Raw genomic sequence first — 20,849 nt, forward strand, 5'->3', positions numbered from 1 at the left:
AAACTGTCCCAAAATTCTATGCACTCTGAAACGTAACATGGCTCAGTCACTGCTACACATAAAACTGTAAATGTTACACAGGCAGAATACAACACCTTACATGTTAGAAAAACAATACTAATAGTAACTAACTAAAGTTAGAACAACTAAGTGGCAAGTAACAGAAGACCCTTATTTTCTGCGGGGGGGAAAAAAATACTACTCACGGAAGAGCCAGCCCAGTCAGTCACCTCAGATAACACTGGAAACTAGAATTTATAAACTCAAGGAAAATAAAAACTCTACTTAATTTTTGTTCTCATACCTCCTCACGATGGTTCCTTTTCCAGAAAAAAGTGTATTATTCGTGGATCCAAGCTCTAGGCACCGAAAAAGCTCACGACCCGACCATGTCACCCCAGCCATCCTTAATACCTTCTGTTTCCCAGGCACCCCCTGCTTTTTCTCTTTAATAGTTTACAGCTGAAGCAACCCAGTTAAGCTTGATTACTCTTCACTTCAATTTAAAATCAGAATTGCACCTGAAGAAAAACTTTTGTGCTTGACGAGCTGTTAATTTTTTTTCCCTAAATGTTGCAGGTGATTTAAATAAAAGCATTACCTCCCCATTAAAAACCTCCCATCGCACCTGTGGGCAAATGCAGCTTCCCGTTGGGGTACTGAAGCACGCAGCTGAAACAGATTTAAAAAAAAAATAAACGTGGATAATTGGCCACATAAAGTCGGGAAAAATAAAGGCAGTTGTTTTCCTTACACAAAATAGATGGGATGGACCTGGGAGAAAAGAAGAGGAAGCAGTATACAACAGTTTTCCTGTCAGTAGGATCACAGTAGTGTTGTGAGGACAACAAGGTGTTAGAGAAAACCCTGATAAACTTCTAGGAATAAAAAGGACATGACTAGTGGTTTAACAAAAACTGTCAATAAGTTTGCTCGATTTTTTTTTTTGTCCTTACCAATACAACTCCTTGCAGAAGCATCAATCAGATCAAAGACTTTGAAATGTTACCACAAGTACTGCCGTGCAAATATTTAATAGCTAAAGTAATTTTTAGCTCTCCATACCATGAAGTTATATGAGACTGGTGTGTAAGGCTATCCTGTTAAAAGTACATGTTTTGTTAATTTGTTAAATGTTCAGGGCAAAGGTTGAGTTTCTGTTTCTTCAAAGTGTCCTGCAAGATAATAGGTATTTTACCTCAGCAAAAGTGCTACAGACAACCCAGAAAAGTACAGAAATCCTGTGATAATCTCAGAGAAAGGCTGTGATATGGCAAGGCATCAGGGCAGTGGGGAAGCAAACTTTTTTCCCGAAGGTTTATTCAACTTTGCAGAAGCACCAGGCTTTTGATTTTTAACTTTTTCGCAAGCTCAAATGCAAGCGGGGAATTGTCATCTAAGTGTCATGGTCTCACAGGGTAGTTTGGTTGGTTTAATATTCAGCTTGTGACAGACTATGTTGGCCCAAAAATTATAGTATTCCAGTACCTGAAGGGAACTCACAGGAAAGATGGGGCAAAATTATTTATAAGACCATGCAATGACAGAACAATGGGGAATGGGTTCAAATTAAAAGAGAGTAGGTTTAGATTGGATATTAGGAAGAAATTCTTCTCTGTGAGGGTGGTGATGCCCTGGCACAGGTTGCCCAGAGAAGCTGTGGATGCTCCATCCCTGGAAGTGTCCACGGAGAGGTTGGATGGGGCTTGGAGCAACCTGGGATAGTGGAAGGTGTCCCTGGACATGGCAGGGAGCTGTAACTGGATGATCTTTAAGGTCCCTTCCTATTCCATGACCCCGTGAAAATTATATATGGCAGTGAAGTTATTATGAGTACTCAACTGCTGTCATCAGCAATGTGTGTTAAATCCTCTCCACACCAGCTGAAGTCAGGGGACACCGGGCTTGCTCTTCACCACGTACTGGATGAGAACAAACTAATACAACAGCGATTCTTGGTTGGTTTGTTTTGGGGTTTTTTTCCTCTCCCTTCTGTCTGGAAGGGGGTGTCAGGAGGGGGAACATCCCTCGGCTGTGTGAGGGAGGCACAGGGGCGCTGCGGGACCCCCTCACGGCGGGGACCCGCCCAGCCTCGGGGTGTGTGTCAGCGCCACAGGGGAAGGAATATCCGCCCCGGGGAAAGCTATATCCACCACAGGGAAGGCTATATCCACCACAGGGAAGGACTATCCCCTCCGGTACGTGCTCGGTGTCCCTGTGACACAACGGCGGAGGGGACACGAGGAGACGTGAGGGGGACAACTCGCCGCCGCAGCCGCCAGGGGGCGCCGGGCGGGCGGGCGGGCGCGCGGGGGCCGCCGGGAAGGCGGCGGAGTAGAAAGGCGGGAAGCGCGGGCGGCGCGGGCTGTGCGCGCGCGCGCCATGAAGGAGACGCGCGGGTGAGGCGGCCGCGCCTTCCCGCCCCGCCCTGCCCTGAGGGGATCAGCGCCGGGAGGGAGTCCCGCCGGACCGAGTCCCGCCGGGCTCTCGGGAGAGGGAGGGCGGGGGAGCCGAAACCTCCTTCCTATCTAGGGAGGAATTGTGGTTGAAATAAATGGTGGAGCGCGGCTGCCTTCGCCCGGCACTCGCCGCATGTGGTGGTGGCGGCGGCGCCGTCGCCGAGCAACGGCAATGGCGGGCGAGGAGCGGCGGTGACGGGGCCGCGGCTCGCTGTGGGGCCGCGCGTCCCGCCGAGCCCTGCGGAGGAGCGACCCTGCCCCAGCCTCGGGCACGGGGAGCGCTCGGAGGTTTGACCCCGCCGGCGGCTGCCTGCGGGAGCTCCGCGCAGCATGAGCTGGTGCGGCAGCGGCGAAGGGTGTAGCTGGGCTCCCTTCGCCGAAAGTCCCAGGTGGTGGGGTCTTTCCTCGTTCCTCGGTTTTCCCGGTTTTCTGCTGTCTTGTTCTGGTGGCTCGGGAGCTGGTTTCCAGTCGTTGCTCCCCGGCACCGATGGCGGCTGGAGGCGACGCCATCACCCGCCTGGTTGTGAATTGCCCGCCGGCTCTGGGGGCGTGTGGGAGAGACGCCTTGCTGCCTCGTGAAGCTGCGAAAAAGGGACAAAACCTGGAATAAACCCGTTTGAGTTGGATTTTTGTGTGAAAGTGGGATGTATCAGAACCGACGCGTGTCGGAGGTGTTTGCTGTGGCGCGTAAATTGTGGCAGGAGCCGCGGAAAAATGTTAAATTGCGATAGGATTCTCGTTTAAGCAGGAGGGTGAATGGGTAGCGTACTAAGTGCGTTAAGATCCATAAGATCACTTAATTATATGTGCCCGGAAGCGCGGCACACTTGAGAAAGCAAAATAAGGTTTTGTTTATTTTTAATTCCAAAAGGGCAACAAATTCTCTTGGGCAGAAGCCCGTCAGTAAAAACTTCTAAGTGCTGTTTTCCTCAGGTTTTGAGTTGTGAGCTTTCAGTAACATGTGCCCAGCAATTGAAAAGTATCTACTGTTGACTAGAAGAACTCGATATAAATGCTATCTAATTATATATATTTGATATTGGTAATACTAAATTTATCTAATTGATGTTGTCCTTTATGTCACTTTCTAATTATGTGACATGTAGGAAGAATGGGGCAATGAAAGGCAGATGGTGCCTTTCTGTACCCTGCAAAGATCTTAAATGCTGGTGTGGTCTAAATCCCATTCTTGTTCTGTGCAAACTTTGTGAGGTACAAGTTTTACAATGCAAGAAATGCATAAAACTTGGAAGTAGTTGCTGCTGTAGGTGTTTTGATTCAGTTGTAATGCACAGCAATTAAGCACAGGATTTCCTCCCGTATTTGTTATGAAAATGTTATCATAAGAAGGAAAATATGTATTATAAATATTTTTATTTATGGAGTGGGAGTCTGTGTCTATTTGATTAGGTCAAGCCCTGGTTACACTTGTAACTAAACAGATGTTCTGACTTGGAAGACTAGTTGATGGGACTACAGTCCTAATACTTGCCCCCAGCTTCTTGGAAAACACATAGAACAAAGCTTGAAAAATGGGCTTGTAGAGAGGAAGGGGGGAAAAACCCCCCCCACTAGGTGACTAAAAGCTATGTGCAAAGTTTGCTAATGTCACTTTGAGAGAGGGAAATATTTTCCCTCCAATTAGAAAGAAGGAACTATGTAATCAGCTGTCTTTTTTTAAAATCAAGTGGGGAAGCTGTCCTTTGAGCACTTCCTAATCTTATTCCAACCAAAATGGGTTGGGTATCTTAAATAGTAACACACATCTCTTGACCAACTCAGTAATTCTTTGAAGTTGTCTGTATGTGCAGGTGGAAATTACCCAGTTTGAATAATGGCACATTAATCTCTTTGTCCTTAGGGTCTGGGTATGAACCATGGCAACTATGATGAGCTGTGCAGACCTTTTAGTGTTTCCCCCTTTTACTACCATTTCTGTAGAGACCTTTGATGCATTAAGCACCATTTTTACCTCCTGTCCCATTCCTTTCTCTGTCCCAGTTTCAACTAGTAATGCAAAATAAGGTGCTTTTCCTCCATTTCCCTTTTTCTAAAGCAAGGGCTCTGTGTAATAACACACTGAATTTATTGCACCAACTCTGTTTAACAGACCACTTCATTATCTGCCTCTACAATCAACTGTAGTGCCCTTCCAGAATCAGTCAAAACACCACAAATACACTTAAAAGAAGTTAAATTGTCTTGTTTAATGTTAGCAGGAAGCTGTTGGGAATATCCTTGAATCAAAACAGGCAGGAAACTGAAATGTGCCTAAAAGTTATCCTGTGTGTGGTGTCATACTTGGATAATTTCTTACATCCACAAATGTTTGTTTGATTTTGGTTTCTTTAAAGTAGGTGTATCTTCTAAGTTAGCTCAAATTATCTAAAAATCATGAGGTTTTGGGGTTTTTTTCCTCATTTATGTTACTGTTGGGTAAAAGAGCAGAAGGAAACCTGTAAGCTGAAGGGTGTTTTCCAATAAGGTTTGTCTTTTTTTTTTTTTTCTTTTTAATATATACTCAGTCCTTTATTTTCTCACAGTACTTCCAGGCATCAGAACCAGCCTCAAGGGCACTATGGACTTACCTCTCCAATTAGCTTGGCTCCTCCTAGTGACATAGACCACACTCACACTCAGAAGCTGATTGAAGCCATGAAGCCATTCGGGGTGTTTGAAGATAAGGAAGAACTGTACCAGAGGTATAACAAGACTGTAAAATTCGTTAACCTCTTGGTTTTGGGGTTTTTTTTTGGTTTTTATTTAAATCAAACTTAGTGTGAGTTTTTTTTACAGGACGACTGTCCTTGGTAAACTGAATAACTTGGTCAGAGAATGGATTTCAGAACTTGCCGAGAGCAAGGTAAGGAGTTTTTTATGTGTTTTTATCAAAACAGCTGAAACCTTTTGATTTCTTTTAAAGGCCATACTACTAGGATTTGTGCTAAAGTTCAGCTTTAAAGTATCAAGTAGAACTGTAGTGACTGCTGGAGAAATAAGGTATAAGAGGTTCTGCAAGATCAAGGTTTCAAAGTCGTTGGAGCACTGAATAAATTTTGTGAATTGGCTGAAACAACACCTTGTGGATGAGGAAGGTGGTAAATTGGCACTAATTTTGCCCCAAACAGCCTACAGCACTCAATCTAGTTTGAAATTATTACCCTAGACATGCCTTTTGAATGGCTCTTAGATTGTGTTAATTTATGTGCCTCTGCTGCAGGGAAGGCTAATAATAGGTCTTAATTTGTATAAATTAATAAGAGTACTGCTACATTACTCAATCTTCTCTTTTTTTTATTGTTAGTTGGAAGCTCGACTCACTTCAGGAAAACCAGTCTATTAAACTAAAAACCCAGTCTGGGAGTGAAAAGATGTGTTTATGGAGTCTGTTATAGTCTTCCTAAATAACTAGTTAAACTTGCACGTAGGACAGTGTGCATCTTAAACTCTCTCTCTTCTACCCACAGAATCTTCCCCCTTCAATAATGGAACATCTTGGTGGCAAGATATTTACATTTGGTTCCTACAGGCTTGGAGTGCACACTAAAGGTAGTACTATCAGTGTCTGGTCGCAGTTCTGATGTTGGAAAGTGGCTTCCAGCAAATAACAGAGCAAATGGAATCTCTTGGCAGGTTCTGACATAGATGCCCTTTGTGTTGCTCCCAGCCATGTGGAGAGATCGGATTTTTTTCAGTCCTTCTTTGAAAAACTGAAAAATCGACAGGAAGTAAAAAACCTAAGAGTGAGTAAACCCTGCCTGGTAGAGTGTGCAACTTTTACTATAAGAATATTCATGTTAGACTTGTATTAGTAGTAAATGTCTTACAAGCCCAAGTTAAAATAGAAAGTGTTTCTGAACACCTTCTAAAATAGTGGTTTATGCAGCATGAAAATGTTTATGTCCAGCTTTTGGTTTCTTCCCCTGAGGACTGTGCATCACATAAGAGTTATTGTGGTTTCTTCTGCTCTCCCTAAATTGGGAATGAGTCAGTTGTATCAAAAAGCAAGGTTGTACCTGGAAGATAGCCTTTCATCTTAGATGCAGGAAGGGGCTTACAACCACTGATCCTGATGGCTTGTGCACTGACAGTTTGTTACAACACGTGATCAGCCCCTGAATCTCCTGCCTAAATAACTTTTTAATAAAATCTAGTGTTAGTACCATAATAGTGCCACACTGCTGGAGGGTTATTAGCAATTTTCTTTGTGTTTGGAAGCAACTCTGTACTGAGGAGTTGAGCAGTTTAAAGTTCTGTACTTTATCATACTATAGGAAAAACATTAAAGCAGCAAAACAATGTTTCATTACACACATGCTCTCCTTCACAGGCCATTGAGGATGCCTATGTGCCAGTTATCAAATTTGACTTTGATGGCATTGAGGTAAGAATTTTAACTTCTAGATTTGAGTTTTGTTTTTTTTTTTTTTCCTTGCTTTGGAGTAGGATGACTTTTCCAGGGACCTGTGATGGTGCTGTTTTACAAGGCTGTTGGTACCTTACAGTGTATTTAGGAAACTGTAGTTAAACAGCCTGACCACAGCCTATCCCAGGAGAAGACCCTGAGTAAAATGGGATCCTACAGGAAAATAAGTCCCTAGGAAGCCATCATGAAGACACTTATTCAATGACCCTTTTGTGGCCTTTATCTGGTACAGACATTCCCAGAATAATTTTCTTGCCTCAGACTCCATAAAAACCAGATACTTAAGGGCTTACAGCATAAAGAAAATGCTCTCTCATTTGCTGAAGTATAGTTAGGGTGATTTGAACTTAGATCTTAGTTCTGTGGTTAATTTTAAATTTCCTCTTAACAGGAATTCTAAGTTTAGAGTAATCTTTCCAACTTTGGGAGGAAAAAAAAAGAGGTGGTTTTGTAAATAAATATGGGACTTAGTGCAACTTTGTTGTTTTCTGGCAAACAAATCTCTTGGCAGATTTGTCTGTGGTCACATAATTCTAAATACAAATGTTAACCCCTCTTTTTAGAGTTGACTGAGAGTCAAAAGTGTCCCTCACTAGTGTGCTGTTTGCAAGCAGTGCTGCGTTGTAAACTCATGGTTGGAACCTTTCTCTCTTTAAGATTGATCTTGTGTTTGCAAAACTGTCCATGCCAACCGTGTCTGATGATCTTGATCTCAGAGACGACTCGTGCCTGAGGAGCCTGGATATAAGATGCATAAGGAGCTTAAATGGTAAGTGTGTTTTACACACCTTTAAAAAGAAAGTGTTACTGAAATGGGCCTAGAATTGGCACAGAATGCCCATTACACAACCCACATTGCTGTACAGGTTGTAGAACTGATGTCCTGTGTACTTGAGTTCTGAGGTGGTGATGAGTGGGCTTCAATTTAGATGTCTTGAGGAGCTGTGTGTTCAGATAGACTTGTATTTTTTGATTGGTTTGTGTGCAGTGTTCTGTTTTCCACAGCAACTCACATGATTAGGTAGGGCACTTGATAAAGAATGTGTGGTAGTTCATTAAAAAAAATAATAATTAAAATACCTGAAGTCTGACTTGCTCACTCCTTAACACCATTTGGTTTAATGGTTCAAAAGAAACCTGGCTTTTTGAAATTAAAGAATCACAAAATAGTTATGGTTGGAAGGGACCTCTGGGATCATCTTGTCCAACCCCCCTGCCAAGGCAGGGTCGCCTGGGGCAGGTGACACAGGAACATGTCCAGGTGGGTTTGGAATGTCTCCAGAGAGGGAGACTCCATGACCACCCTGGGCAGCTGTTCTAGTGCTCTGCCACCCTCCATGGAAAGGGTGAGGTGGAATTTCTTGTCTTTTAGTTTATGGCCAAAACATCCTGCACAAAGGCCTTATTAAAAATGGTTAGTTGGTGTTTAAACTATGAAAAAAGCTGTTGAGGGCACTGGTTACCTGAAGTGGAACTGAATGTTGTGTGTAATATTTAACTTTTTAAGGAGATACAAAAGAATTAATCTGAACTTGTGTTCATAGACTTGAACAAAGTATTGATCAGCATAAAACTGACTTGTGCCTGTTGCTAGGAACTTCTGCATTTCAACGTTTGTCTTGCAGGCAGCAGGGTTACTGATGAAATACTACGTTTGGTGCCAAATCTGGAGAACTTCCGCCTCACACTCCGGGCAATTAAACTGTGGGCAAAACGTGAGTAACGGGATTGTTCGTGGTCTTTAAACCTTTCAGAGGCATCTCATGCTTACTACTGGATGTACCTCAGCTTTGGGTTGCTGTTTAAGTGACAGTTGTTAAATTGAAACCTCCTTTAGTTTAGGTTCAGGGTCTGTCCGTTTGGTAGATTCCATGTGGTTTTTAATGCTTGCAAAACAGGGTGCTGCATTCCTTATCAGGAACCTGATTACAAATGGTAAAAATCCCGAATTAAGTACAAAAGGATTAAGAAAATACCATTTTGTGCATGTGGCTAGAGCAAGTACCAGAAGAATAGCAGAACTTTTTTTCTTAAAGGGAGGTTGGAGTGAAGCATTAGCTGTGGCAGCATAAGCAAATTTTAGAGTAGCAGTATTTTGAGAAGCGGTGTGGTGATAAACAGCAGTTTTGGCCTCACTGCACTGCAAAAATAGATGACTTTGGGGCTGAAGTATGCTAGGGTTGTGAAGCTGGTGCTGTAAGATTACAGACCAACTATGGTACCCCTTCTAGGACGTGGTGTTTACTCCAACATGATGGGGTTTCTTGGTGGAGTTTCCTGGGCGATGCTGGTAGCGAGGATATGCCAGCTCTACCCGAATGCTTTGGCCTCTACGCTCCTCAACAAGTTCTTCTTGATCTTTTCAAAGTGGTAAGAGCTGTTGTTTATTTTAATTTGCATAGGGAAGTAACATATCTAGATGTAGTTGTGTTTAAAGATTTCCACTGACAACATCCAATGGAAGAGTTTGAAATGGGCAGTTAAACGCTGGCTTTTTTACACAGGGATTGGCCAAAGCCGGTACTGCTGAAGCGACTTGAAGAGAGCTTTCTTAATTTGCCAGTATGGGACCCTAGGGTATGTGAACACTGAATTCAGAAGCCTTTAAACTTTCTCCTGACCTGAACTGATGCTAAACCAAGTTGTAACATCACAGGTGAACCCATCAGACCGGTACCATGTGATGCCCATCATCACACCAGCCTATCCACAGCAGAACTCCACGTACAATGTGTCTACATCAACACGAGCAGTGATGGTAGAGGAGTTCCAACGTGGTAAAGTGCTTTCCATGCTTATTATCTGGCTAAGCAGTATAACTCCTGCTATTTGAAACCACGTTATCTGAGCTAGTTTTGCTCAGTGAGGTGTTTTAGGTAGGATAAGGTCTCTGGGAAGTCCACCTGTTGCAGGCAATGAGACCAGTTTGATGATGAACTGTTGTAGTAGATGTGCAGTGTGTCAAGGGAATTCCTGCTTTTTGATCTGTCAGTTACTGTCAGTCTTGTAAAGTTTATAGTCTTAAAAACAGAATGGTAATAAGGTTTTCAACCTTCATTGTAGGTCTTGAAGTTACAGATGAGATTCTCAAAGGAAAATCGGACTGGTCAAAGCTCTTTGAACCACTGAACTTCTTTCAGAAGTACAAGTATGTATGAAATCTGTTGTCTGAACCTGAAGTAACTCACTGGTTAGCATAATGAGTTTTAACTTGGGGTCTAAATAGAAGATTGTATTGATGTGTTTCGGTTTGGAGTTTCCGTTTTTTTGTTTGGTTGGTTTGGTTTTGGTTTGTTTGTTGTTTTTTTTTTTTTCTCTTAAAGAAACTGGAGGTAGCCATACAAATTTTGGTAAGAATAAGCATAGAAAAGATAGGAAAAACTGTCTTATGCCACTGACACTGTTTTTACAACAAAAAATCCCACCTAATATTTAGAATGTAGAATAAAGCCCTGAGCTAGTGTGTTTATTTTCCCTTTCTTCTAGACATTATATTGTGCTCACTGCTAGTGCCTTTACAGAGGAGCATCACTTAAACTGGTAAGTCTGGCTTTGGGCGTGGGTCCAGTTCGTAGTTGAAACTCAATTTGATGTTGCACTTTATTTTTGTTAATTGTATTAACAAATGAAGTATCTAATTATGCAGCTAGGCATGGAGTACACTTCCACCCCCCACTTTGAAGACCACTGTTCTAGAGTCTTAAACTTGGTTGCATAAATAGTTTTACTGAACGTAGTGTTTAGTTAAGGAGTAGATTGCACTGGTGTGTTGTCAACCTATTCCAGACCTACTTTTCTTCAGTGAAGGGAGATATGCCAACAGTAACTTCTGTGAATGTGCTGACTAACTGTGAATCTTGAAATAAGGGGAAATGTGAGGAATTAAGGCACTGTAATGTGTGTTATTAGCTTTTCAAGGGGTTTCTTTGTCAAAAAAATTAGTACTTTGCTTGCTTGCAAAACACTTCTCTGCAACAGACCCCTGTTCTGAGGGCATCTTAGTTTTACTTAAAAGCTTGGCTTCTGCTTTAAATCAAATGATTCTTGTGCCATCTATAAAGATAGCTTAATGTTTAAAAATAGCTCTAATAGAGTTTTAGGTAAAAGGGTAAAATACCAGTACTTTATTGGAATTAAAGCACTCACGGCTATGGTTGATTTCTTGGGGAAGATTCTGATGAGACTGTTGGCTAGATCATTTGTTTATTAAAATAATTCTGTTTTTCCATTTTCACTGATCAACCTGCAGGAAGAATTTCATGTTTACTTGGGTGTAATTGCACAGTTGTGCTTGAGCCTTTTCTAAACCACTCTTCTCCTTGATCCTTGGGGTAAAAAGGGATTTTGCTGCACTTGAAAATGCAACCAGAAGTGCTGGGATCTGCTCCTTGTTATTTTCATCATAGATTATAGGTGGAAATGTTGTATCTGAACTGTTAAGAGTGCATCTTAAACTTACTTATCTTTGTCTTTAGAAACAAAAGCTTGAATGTCACTGGAAACATCTCATATAAAGATATACAGATCTAGTTATCTGCTCAGCTTATTGATAGGTTAACATTGCAATACAAAAAGGCATCTAAGTGATGTGCTGGACACAGTTAAAAATGAATAAACATCTCTTGTTCTTATCAGGATTGGCCTTGTTGAGTCTAAAATTCGTGTGCTGGTTGGAAACTTGGAAAGGAATGAGTTTATAACTATTGCACATGTACAACCACAGTCCTTCCCTGGCAATGAAAATCTCTATAAACAGTGAGTTTTGTTGCTTTGCTCTTCTGAAGTACAGTTTGGCCAGTTTATTGTAACTTATTTATTCATATTTGTTCACCTCAGCTCACGGGTGAGAGATGTTTGGTGTGTTCTGTAGGTTTGTTCACTAACAGGGCCCCGAGCACGTAAGATCTTTTTAAAGAAGGGAGAACGAACTCTGAGAACTTCAGTGTGGTCTGGCTCTAATCTCTAACTGCTGCATACAACTAGAGTGTACTAGAGTCCAAATAACTGGCACCTGTGCCCACATCAGGTTTGTGGTTCTGTCTTTTTAGGAAGGGGTATGTGTCAATGTGGTTTCTTGGACTTGTGTTTAAGAAAGTGGAAAGTGCAGAAAAGACTAATGTTGATTTAACCCATGGGATACAGTCGTTCACAGACACAGGTAAGCCTCTGTTTTGCTCTAGACACGGGTTTACTTCTTTATTTTCTGGTGGAAATTCCTTCACAAAGTGAACTGTGCTTCCTCCTGGCACTAAATATTCCTGTAGAGAGCAACATATAGATTAGCTTTAAAAACATAATGTGTTGGCACTTTTTCAAAGTCCATCTTGAAACAGAAGTGTGTGTTAGTCACACACCGTGTACCACGTGTGAAATAACAGTTCTGTAGATCATGGTGTAAGGAAGTTCCAGGAAAAGCAGTTCAGCAACTGCTTTTCCTGAAGGGAACAGTCAAATGTGAAACCAGGAGATGTCCATTTTCTAGGGATAGCTACACACGTTGAAAACCAGGAGTCAGCTGCTGAACTTTGAAAGTGTAAATTCACTATTTCAAGCTCTAAGATGAGCTGTTAATGCCTGTTGATGGTATTTTTCCAAGACAACAGTTTGTGGATGACATGATCCCAGAAGTGTGAAAGTCACTCAGTTGTAATTACCTCCTCTCTTGCATGTAAATTTTCATGTTCATATTCTCTTCACTACTTTTGATAGATGCAAAAATAAATTAGTACAAGTGCTGTAAGATAATGCTAAAATAAAGGAGTTTGGGGTGAGAAGTTGAAAGTATAGTTCTTTCCCACAACCTGTTTAATTCTTCCCGAGCTGGCTGCTCTTGTACCTTTCAGAAGTGCATGTTTGCTTAGGCTCAGGCCTAAGAATAAGAGAATTGGGCTATTCTTCTGAAGTTACAAATGTGTTTGGGCATTTAAATGTTTGTTGGTGTTTATCCATAGGACCAAAATCCAGAAAGAACTGAACAGAAAAGGCATTTCTTGAGAAGTGTGAAATCTTTTGGTAAATGTGGGCGTGACCAGTAGTTATGTGCTAGAAAGCTGTTACCATGTGCCTTGACTCTGAGAGAATATTTTTAGAGGGTAAGGATTAATTTCAAGTTGATGAACTCAAGGATATAAGGCTCACTGGAGTGCTTTTGCTCAGAGACCTTTATTTCCCTTTTACATCAAAAAATTTTGAATTTATTTTGAAGGAACTGTCCATGTTGGTGTGTAAGTCCATGTTTGTGCTTTTGTTTTATTTTTAGACCTCCTGTAGAAAGACTTTTAAACCTTTTTGCTGCATGTCCTGACTTTGATTCCCACTCTTTGTTAGTAAGCTGACTTTCCAATTGCACTCATGATAGTCCAGTTAGATAAGCTTATCTAATTGTGACTTAATTCTGTAATAACTGTTGTGCCATTACAACATTTTCCAGTTCATAAAAAGCTGTTCAGAAAAACCTGTTCAAACGGTAGCAAGTCTGCTAAATCAGATGTCCCTAAAATCCAGTCTTGCTTACTTGGACAGAATTTTGACATCTGAACTGCTGAGAAGTTGCACGATGCTACAGAACTGTTATGGGGAAAAAAACCCCCACAATCACCACTGTGAATGCCAAATCAAAAATTATTCTGAATGTTGAGTGAAAGTACCTGGTCTCTCCTCAGCTGTGCACAAATGGGGGGATTCAGAAAGTCCTCTGGGTCTATTCTCAATCAGAAATCTAATGGTTAAGGACAAACATGTTCCTAAAGAAACCTAATTCCAACATCCCCAGGGCAAGCTAAAATTCTGTGTTTGATGTCAGTCTACAGGCAGGCCAGTGCCCTCAACATCCTAAAGGAAGGCATGAAGATTGAGGCAACTTATGTGAAGAGAAAGCAACTGCATTATTTTTTGCCAGCAGAAACCTTACAGAAAAGAAAGAAGGTATAATAAAAATTTGACTCTTTTGGTGATTAAATTTTTTTTTTTTCCTTTAATAATTACTTGAAGACTTGATTTATTTTTTACCTGTCATTTCAGCAAAAAGTGTCAGATATTAGTCAAGGCAATAGTGGACTTCAGTGCAAAAGGTCATCTTTAGGGGAAAGCTGTTCGGACAGTTCCAAAGACAGAGACTGCAGAGCACCATCTAATTCCTCTTTGTTAAATAAGATATCCAAATTGGACACCTCTACAGCAGAGACAGAAAGGTTAGTGCCATCACCTGAGAACTGTGGAGAAGCTGCTTTTAACAGAGTCACAGTGTAAATGAAGCCTAGGGTTTCTTGTTTGTGGATTGTAAACATGTGGAGGGCTCTGAGGAACAAAGCTGGAATCTCCTTTGGGCACGTGGTTGGAGACAGGTTGAAGAAATCCTGGAAAAAAATAATTTTAATGTACGTGAACACATAGGAATGAAGAACTTGACACCAGGGAAATTTAGACTTGAATAAAAATCTTCATTGGTTAGTGTGTAGCTTGAAGCTGGAATATTTTATGTGGAAGTACCTGTTCTTTCTTCCAAAAAGTGCAGTTAGTGCCAAGTGGATTAAGGAAGGACTGATCTTGATCACAGAAACACTAGAGCTGCTTCTGAATAAGTGGAGTGCTATGAGAACTGGGGCAGTAAAAGTGTCTGGGGAGAATTCCTGGGAAGTCTGTTTATCCATAAACTATTTCAGCACAGGAGGAACATGTAATCCTGAGAGTAATTGCCCAGTCCTACCGAGTGTGTGACGCCTGCTGTGTTCGGACAGTTTGGTTCTGTAGGAGTCACACGAAAAAAGAAAAATAAGCAAAAACTCGTGTTGCACATCTGGGTAGAGCAGATACAAATGCTTAGTTAGAAACAGCACAGTTGTGCTGGGTAGACTGACCTGGGAAAACACTGAAGGAGATGCTGCAGTTTAAATCTGTGGCCCGAAGTTCAGCAGAACGATGATCTTGTCCTGCCTACATGGCCTATGACTTTGTGTTTTTGTTTAATAGAGCTGTGATAACAAGCTAAGAAGGTCTGTGCAAGCGTGAACGTTCTGGAAATGAGATATGTAGCATTTCACAAACCAGCATTTTGTAACTCTAGTGTTTGACTTTTATAGAAATGTTGCATGTCAGAGTTGTAGTGGTGCCAACAGTGTAGCTGAGCCATCAACGTCTAAGGGACTCTGCATTCCCGTGACTGACCCAAGTATGTATTTGAAGTGGTATGTGGAATGCAGTCTTTAATTTCGTGGCCAAACTCTAAAAGCCAGGTGTCTCCTGCAGAAATGGAGGCTTCAGTTGCACTAAGAACATCGGGACCTCCAATTGGTTGCACCATTCCGGGATATAACACAGTTTCTCAGCTCAGGACGTGTTTTGTCCAAGGACACCATAAATTAAGTGGGACTCTAATCACGGATCCTAAGAGTGCTTCACCCAAACAACATTATTCACCAACCTCTAAAGTATCTCGTCTACCTACACCGGGAGAATGCCCCCAAAAAGCCATAGATGGAGAAAAGGCAAGGAAGGGGGGCTAGGCCAAGGGTTTGAAGTAGCTTTAATCACTGATGTAGAATAAATTAACTGAAAAGAAATGCATTTATACATCCCCAGTGGATTTGGGAATTGAAATTTAAGCATAATTATCGTTTTTACCAGGATGTACATGTGAGAAGTTGTCTTGAATATAACATATAGCTATTAAACAACATTTTTTCAGGATCTGGCACTTAATGAGTGTTTCTCATCTGGTGCCAAGGTCTCTAAATACTGCTGTGCTTATCTATCACTGCAGTGACCAAGTGCTGAATGAACTGTCTCATCTGGAAGCAGTTCTTAGTACAGAAAAAATTGATCTCCAAATGAAGTTATGAATCTTATAACTGTAAAAGTGTGAGCTAATCTGGTTCTGGCAGATGCTTTTTGAATGCCTATTGATAGTTTTGCTGCTTTAGAAATCAGCAGCCAACTCAGCAGGTCATTCTACTGCTGAAATGAGTGTGGAGTTGCTTGTTAAATCTTGGTCTTGTGGAACCTTTAGGTTAATGCTTGATTTGGTTTATTGCTGCATGTAAATCTCCTTAAATAGCTGTTCTTGTGTCTTGACCTCTGATTTGAGGCACAGGCAAAGAATAAGTAGAAAAAAAAAAAAACACCTCCATTTTGACACTTGTAAAGAATCAACTTGCAGAACTGTTATCTGGTATTAAATATTGCAAGTACAGATTTCAAGGTTTGGGTAGCTAACACTTTTTGAGAGGCTTGGGATTCCAGAGAGGGGTAATGGTGGACTTGTATAAATGTTCTTTTAAGAATGGCTGCTGTGACATTCAATGTGCTGAGTAGAGGCAGTACTCAGATATGAAGGTAGTTTTGGCACAGCAATTATTTTGAGTGTGTGTATTTTGTTCTTCCAGCTAAACGTCTGGGATTCAGATTTCACAGAAAGCGGATATCCTCAAGATGGGAGGAGGAGAGCTGCAAAAAATGTAAGTTTAAAGTGATTTCACTCCAGTGGACTAACTGAAAGGCTGAGTGGTCTAGTGCCTAGAGTACCTCACATAAATACTTTGCACATCTACTGATGGAAACAAAAACAGGCTTTTTGGTTTAGCTTATTTCAGTCTTCGTTTCCCAAATATTGCACCTGGCTGCCCTGTCTTTTAAAGATACTAGATGATGTGGTAGTGTCTAGCTTCTTGCTGTGCTTGAAATAATATTTTATTTTCTTTTTAAAACCACTTGATTCCCTGATGCAAAACTGCTATAAAGACTAAAGCATTTGGCCTCTTCAAGGGAAGATAAAGAGCTTTGCTATTTGTCTAGCTTGCTACTGAAGCATAAACTCTTGAGGGCACACCCTCAAATCGAGATGAGATCTTGTTGGTAGAGGCTGAAATACCTGAAGCGCTGTTTGTGTGCTTTTAGGGCCTCACAATGCCTAAACCCACCCCAGGAGGTGGAGGTTGTCAATGCAGGAATGATTTAAAGTATCCCAGCTGCCAGAACTTGCTGCCTCTCCATCATGAAGTTGGCAACGCTGCCTCACAAATCCCTTCTGGCTTTTTTTTTTTAGGGTGTCCTTGATGGAAAATTCATGCAGATTCCAGTGATCACATCAAGATCACAGGTATTTATTGTGCTTTTGTATTCCTAGGTAAAGCAGAACTAGCATTTCCATTTTATGTACAAAGATTTATGGAACATTAATCCCTGTAAACTTGGGGGTTTGAAGTTGTTGGTAAGGTCATGCTTCCAACAAATTAAGTATCTGAACAGTGACCTTCCAGGTTTACTCACAGAAGTGAAGCCAGAGCTTCCAAGTTGTTGAACTTGAAAAAACATGTTTCTATGTCCTCAAACACTGACAATTTGTGTCCTGATTTGGGGTTTTTTTGTACTGTTATCAGTACTTGTATTTCTGTGATGAGACCTGGAAGCTTTGAAGTCTATAGGTGACTTTAACTGTTCTATGTCATGTAAAATGTTGTGAATTTGAGGGTTGTAAGACTGGAAGTAATCTGGACAGTAGAGACAGTTTCCCTCATCCCTGGATTTGAGAAAAATGGCAGCTTCCTCTATTAAGCTGTTGAGCAACTTGCAACTAATTTCAGTTCCCATCAGGAGCTGTCTTTGATACAAGAAAAGAACTGTGCAGGGGGAAAAGGCTCTTCTTCTGTATCTGATGCTAATTAAACAAGTGGTGTGGTGGGAAAAAAAAACAAGATCTCTGAAAAAGGGGGTTGGGCCGTATTATTTTGGTACATAAAGCATGTTATGTTCAGCTAGGAAAGGGTTTATCTGCTGCTACTTCTGAATTAATGAATTTAAAATTCACTGATTAATTTAAAATTCCCCCTTTTTTTTTTTTCTTTTCCTGTGGCTTATTTTTGTGTGTTTATAGAGGCTTTCCAGTAAAGAACTACCAGATTCTTCATCTCCTGTTCCAACAAATAGCATTCGTATTGTTAAAAGATCCATCAAACTTACCCTTAATGGGTAACTGGTGTATCTCCCAGGTGAAGAGGAATAATTCCTTCCTGATGGTCCATGTTCTGAATGTGTGTTGTAGTTACTAACAAAGTGTGAAAAGTTACTGTAACCAATTCAAGTCATGGTTTTATGCTGGTGTTAGATGCTTGTCTCCTTTTGAATTGCTCTTTGCATATGCTTGTAACTATTGGCTCTTTAAAAAGTCTTCACTGCCACCAGCTTTTGAAACAGCCAGAAAAACCCAACCTGTCCTGTGGCTTGGATTCAGAATGTCAGCAGGGTCAACTGGTTGCTGCAACCATGTTGTGTTTTCAAGTGTGTTTGAAGGTGCCTGTGTTCCCCCGTGCTTTCCTAATTCATGTGCGCGTATTGTTCTTACCTTAAATTATTTTCCCATTTGGCACCTGCGCTCCTGTGCCTCTGCCACGATTGTGCTCAAGCTTCCTGGGCTCTCAGCCTTCCTCTGCCTAGCACAGCCATGCCCTGCACAGGTATTGCCTCCCATGGAGGCCCACAAATAATTTAAGTGTTGAAGGAAATGCAGCAGAGGATTCTGACCAAGGTGTGGAGATGATAGGCATGTCTTGTGCTGTGTGTTATCTGAGTAATTTTTTTTTTTTATCTTAAGACTCTGCTCTAAGATGAGACTTTGAGAGGCTTTTTCTTGTCACTGGGTAGTAAAGCCAAACCCTGAACACAGAGCTGAAGATGCACTGAGACATTGCAGCAGCTGAGGCTGCTGTGACACTCGTGCCCACCTGCAGGGTGGAAAGCCAGTGGCAATGCAGAAAGTGGTTTCAGATAAACCCTGGAAGCTGGTCTAAATGCTTACATGAAAACCTCTAGTAGCCTTAAGTCTGGTTCTGTAAGCTGATAACACTGCTTACCCAGTTAAGTGCATTGGGGTTTTTGAGGTTTGAGGGGTGGGGAGAAACTCTGATCCTATGGAACGAATATTATGCTCCTTGTCTCTTGTAATGTCTTTCTAATGTGGTGTTTTTGTAAATGACCCTGTAAGTTGCTTTTCTAGAGTATTTTTGTATGTCCTGTAAAGTACTGTCTTGAAAGCAAAATTTAAAATCTTCAGTCTCTTTTTGTTTGTTTTATTTTTAATGCATGTGATCTGCTTAAAAAGTCTAAACAACTAAACCAACTCTAAGGGACAGGGGGAAGGCAGTGCCAGAAAAAAAATGTCCTACAAAATGATAATGGCATAGAATTGTTCGTGGTTGGATTCTATCTTAAAGGTCTTTTCCAACCTAAGCCTAACACTGCCAAGTCCAGCACTAAACTGCCATGCTGGGGGAAATCTGAGGAGAATAGGAACACACTGCTTTCCTGCTTCTGGGATATCCATGTTTGGATTTAATGCCCTTGGAATTGTGCAGTTTGCAAACTGTTGACAGCTGAAGTCCCAGTTTGCCATGTGGACAACAGATAGCTCAGAATTCTTTTAAAATGAGCTGCTTGACTTAAAGAGCTGTAAACATCTTAAGTAACCACCTAAAACCTTAGTGACAAGACTGAAGGACTATAAAGAAATAAGGTGGTATTTTGTCTTGATTGTTTAGCGTTCCTCCTGCTGCAAGTATTCCAAACTTATGGAAAAAGCATGACTGTATTTATCACAATCTACTTGGTTTTTTCCTTATTACCTCTGGTTTCCAGCTTGCTCCAAGTGCAACTTATCTCTTAGAGATTGGCCTTAGTGGGTTTGAGAGGTCTTATTCTTTCCTCTCCTCTCCAAAACTTAGACTAGAAGGCTTAGATTTAGTCACAGGTTAAAATTAAGAAACAGAACCCATATTACTTCAGTAGCTTTTAGCAGAACTACACCTTGGGTTTGTGAAATGGTCGCCTCAGTTCTGTGATGTGTTTTAAAGCAGTGGTATTCAAATATTGCCAGGTCTGTAGTAGCTACAGTAGGTTTACAACTTCAGCACCTGTGTAAACACAAACCTGTCGTGGATTTGAAGGAATTAAAGCTGAAGTAGTGATAAGATAAACAGCAAAACAAATATGGGAAGTGTTTTGTAGTAGTCTAGGATCCCGTAATATTCCCATGCTTTTAAATTCTTCCACTTGAGTATTCCAAGGCTGTTTAAGGGCTGATTTATTTTTTTCCCATAAGCACATGCACTTATGCAGCTACTCTCAAACTATCCTAACTAATGGATATCAAAATATATGCCTTTACACAAATCTTTATATTTTACTTTTGCTTTGTTGTTATCTTCTAATTGCTCTTCTTTTTTTTTTTTATTTCTCCCCCTCCCCTCCCTCTTAGGGTTTTAAGAAGAATGTTCAGGGTTTTAAGAAGAACATTCAGGAAGAATTTAGGTTACTAGTTTCTCAGACTTGATCCATTGGTGAATTACACATCTTATCTTAATGTATCTTGACATATAAGATGTCAAGTGTGATGTTAAGTGACGTCAGTGTTTTGGAGTTTCCCTGGATGTTGCAGAAGTTTGATACTGCCCCAGGACTTTGCAGATTAGAATTCAGCTGTAATTAATTTGTAAATAAAGTTCAAATTTATTAATCTTAAACGTTCTCCTTTGTTTATGGAGCAAGTGCTCTGTTAAAGTGACTGAAAGGGAAGTTACTCCTGCATAAAGACTCAGTGAGGGAGGCTCTTTGATATCAGACTTCCTGCAAATGTTGCTCTTTTCTACCTTTCTTAGCTGGTTGATGTATGTGTGACTTGAGACAAGGACTGTGCGCTCAATCTCTTTAAAGAGGAGCAGTTCTATATTGAAATTGTAACTCTGAGCAAGAAATTCCCTTGCAGGAATTCACATCTGTGCTTTTTACCTGTTAGGTACAAGCAGAGAAGCAGTTCACGTGAAGTCACCTGTTTTGGCTGTAGCAATTGATTTTCCTGTAGAAACCAAGAGAGAAAGTAATAGAATACTTACTTTTTTGCCTTAATGAGGAAAAAGCCAAGGGGGGAAAAAAGGTATCTTGAAATTATGTAACCTTAACTTTGTGAGGGAGGGGGGCCT

At 41.1% G+C, this 20,849-nt stretch overlaps 1 protein-coding gene across 8 annotated transcripts; it reads left to right on the forward strand.

Moving 5' to 3' along the window:
- The first annotated feature begins 2,352 nt into the window (after positions 1-2,352).
- On the forward strand, positions 2,353-20,641 carry PAPOLG (poly(A) polymerase gamma). Of its 8 annotated transcripts, XM_017821839.1 has the most exons (23): positions 2,722-2,848; positions 5,003-5,161; positions 5,256-5,322; positions 5,927-6,008; positions 6,093-6,202; positions 6,790-6,843; positions 7,543-7,654; positions 8,511-8,600; positions 9,117-9,255; positions 9,390-9,462; positions 9,542-9,662; positions 9,949-10,033; positions 10,372-10,425; positions 11,521-11,640; positions 11,934-12,043; positions 13,688-13,809; positions 13,906-14,075; positions 14,964-15,052; positions 15,130-15,368; positions 16,266-16,337; positions 16,925-16,978; positions 17,753-17,867; positions 20,129-20,202. In XM_017821839.1, the coding sequence occupies exons 1-22, from the start codon at positions 2,790-2,792 to the stop codon at positions 17,849-17,851; spliced, it is 2,280 nt and encodes a 759-aa protein (XP_017677328.1). In that variant the 5' UTR covers positions 2,722-2,789; the 3' UTR covers positions 17,852-17,867; positions 20,129-20,202. The 8 variants fall into 8 exon arrangements, 7 of the variants coding, with proteins under 7 accessions (XP_017677330.1, XP_017677334.1, XP_017677328.1 ...); XM_017821841.1 differs by lacking the exons at positions 2,722-2,848; positions 20,129-20,202 and adding an exon at positions 2,353-2,399 and having other exon boundaries at positions 17,753-20,104; XM_017821840.1 differs by lacking the exon at positions 17,753-17,867 and having other exon boundaries at positions 20,129-20,641.
- The last annotated feature ends 208 nt before the right edge of the window (positions 20,642-20,849 follow it).

This window comes from Lepidothrix coronata, unplaced genomic scaffold (assembly GCF_001604755.1).
Source record: "Lepidothrix coronata isolate B3197 unplaced genomic scaffold, Lepidothrix_coronata-1.0 Scaffold92, whole genome shotgun sequence".
Taxonomy (NCBI): Eukaryota; Metazoa; Chordata; class Aves; order Passeriformes; family Pipridae; genus Lepidothrix; species Lepidothrix coronata.

What these genes read in the sequence shown, in the direction of transcription:
- PAPOLG (XM_017821839.1), top strand. Translation starts at nt 2,790, where the DNA reads ATGAGCTGGTGCGGCAGCGGCGAAGGGTGTAGCTGGGCTCCCTTCGCC. An exon ending in TTCTTGATCTTTTCAAAGTG is followed by an intron (nt 9,256 to 9,389) that starts GTAAGAGCTGTT and finishes TTTTTTACACAG; the next exon opens with GGATTGGCCAAAGCCGGTAC. An exon ending in GGTAGAGGAGTTCCAACGTG is followed by an intron (nt 9,663 to 9,948) that starts GTAAAGTGCTTT and finishes CCTTCATTGTAG; the next exon opens with GTCTTGAAGTTACAGATGAG.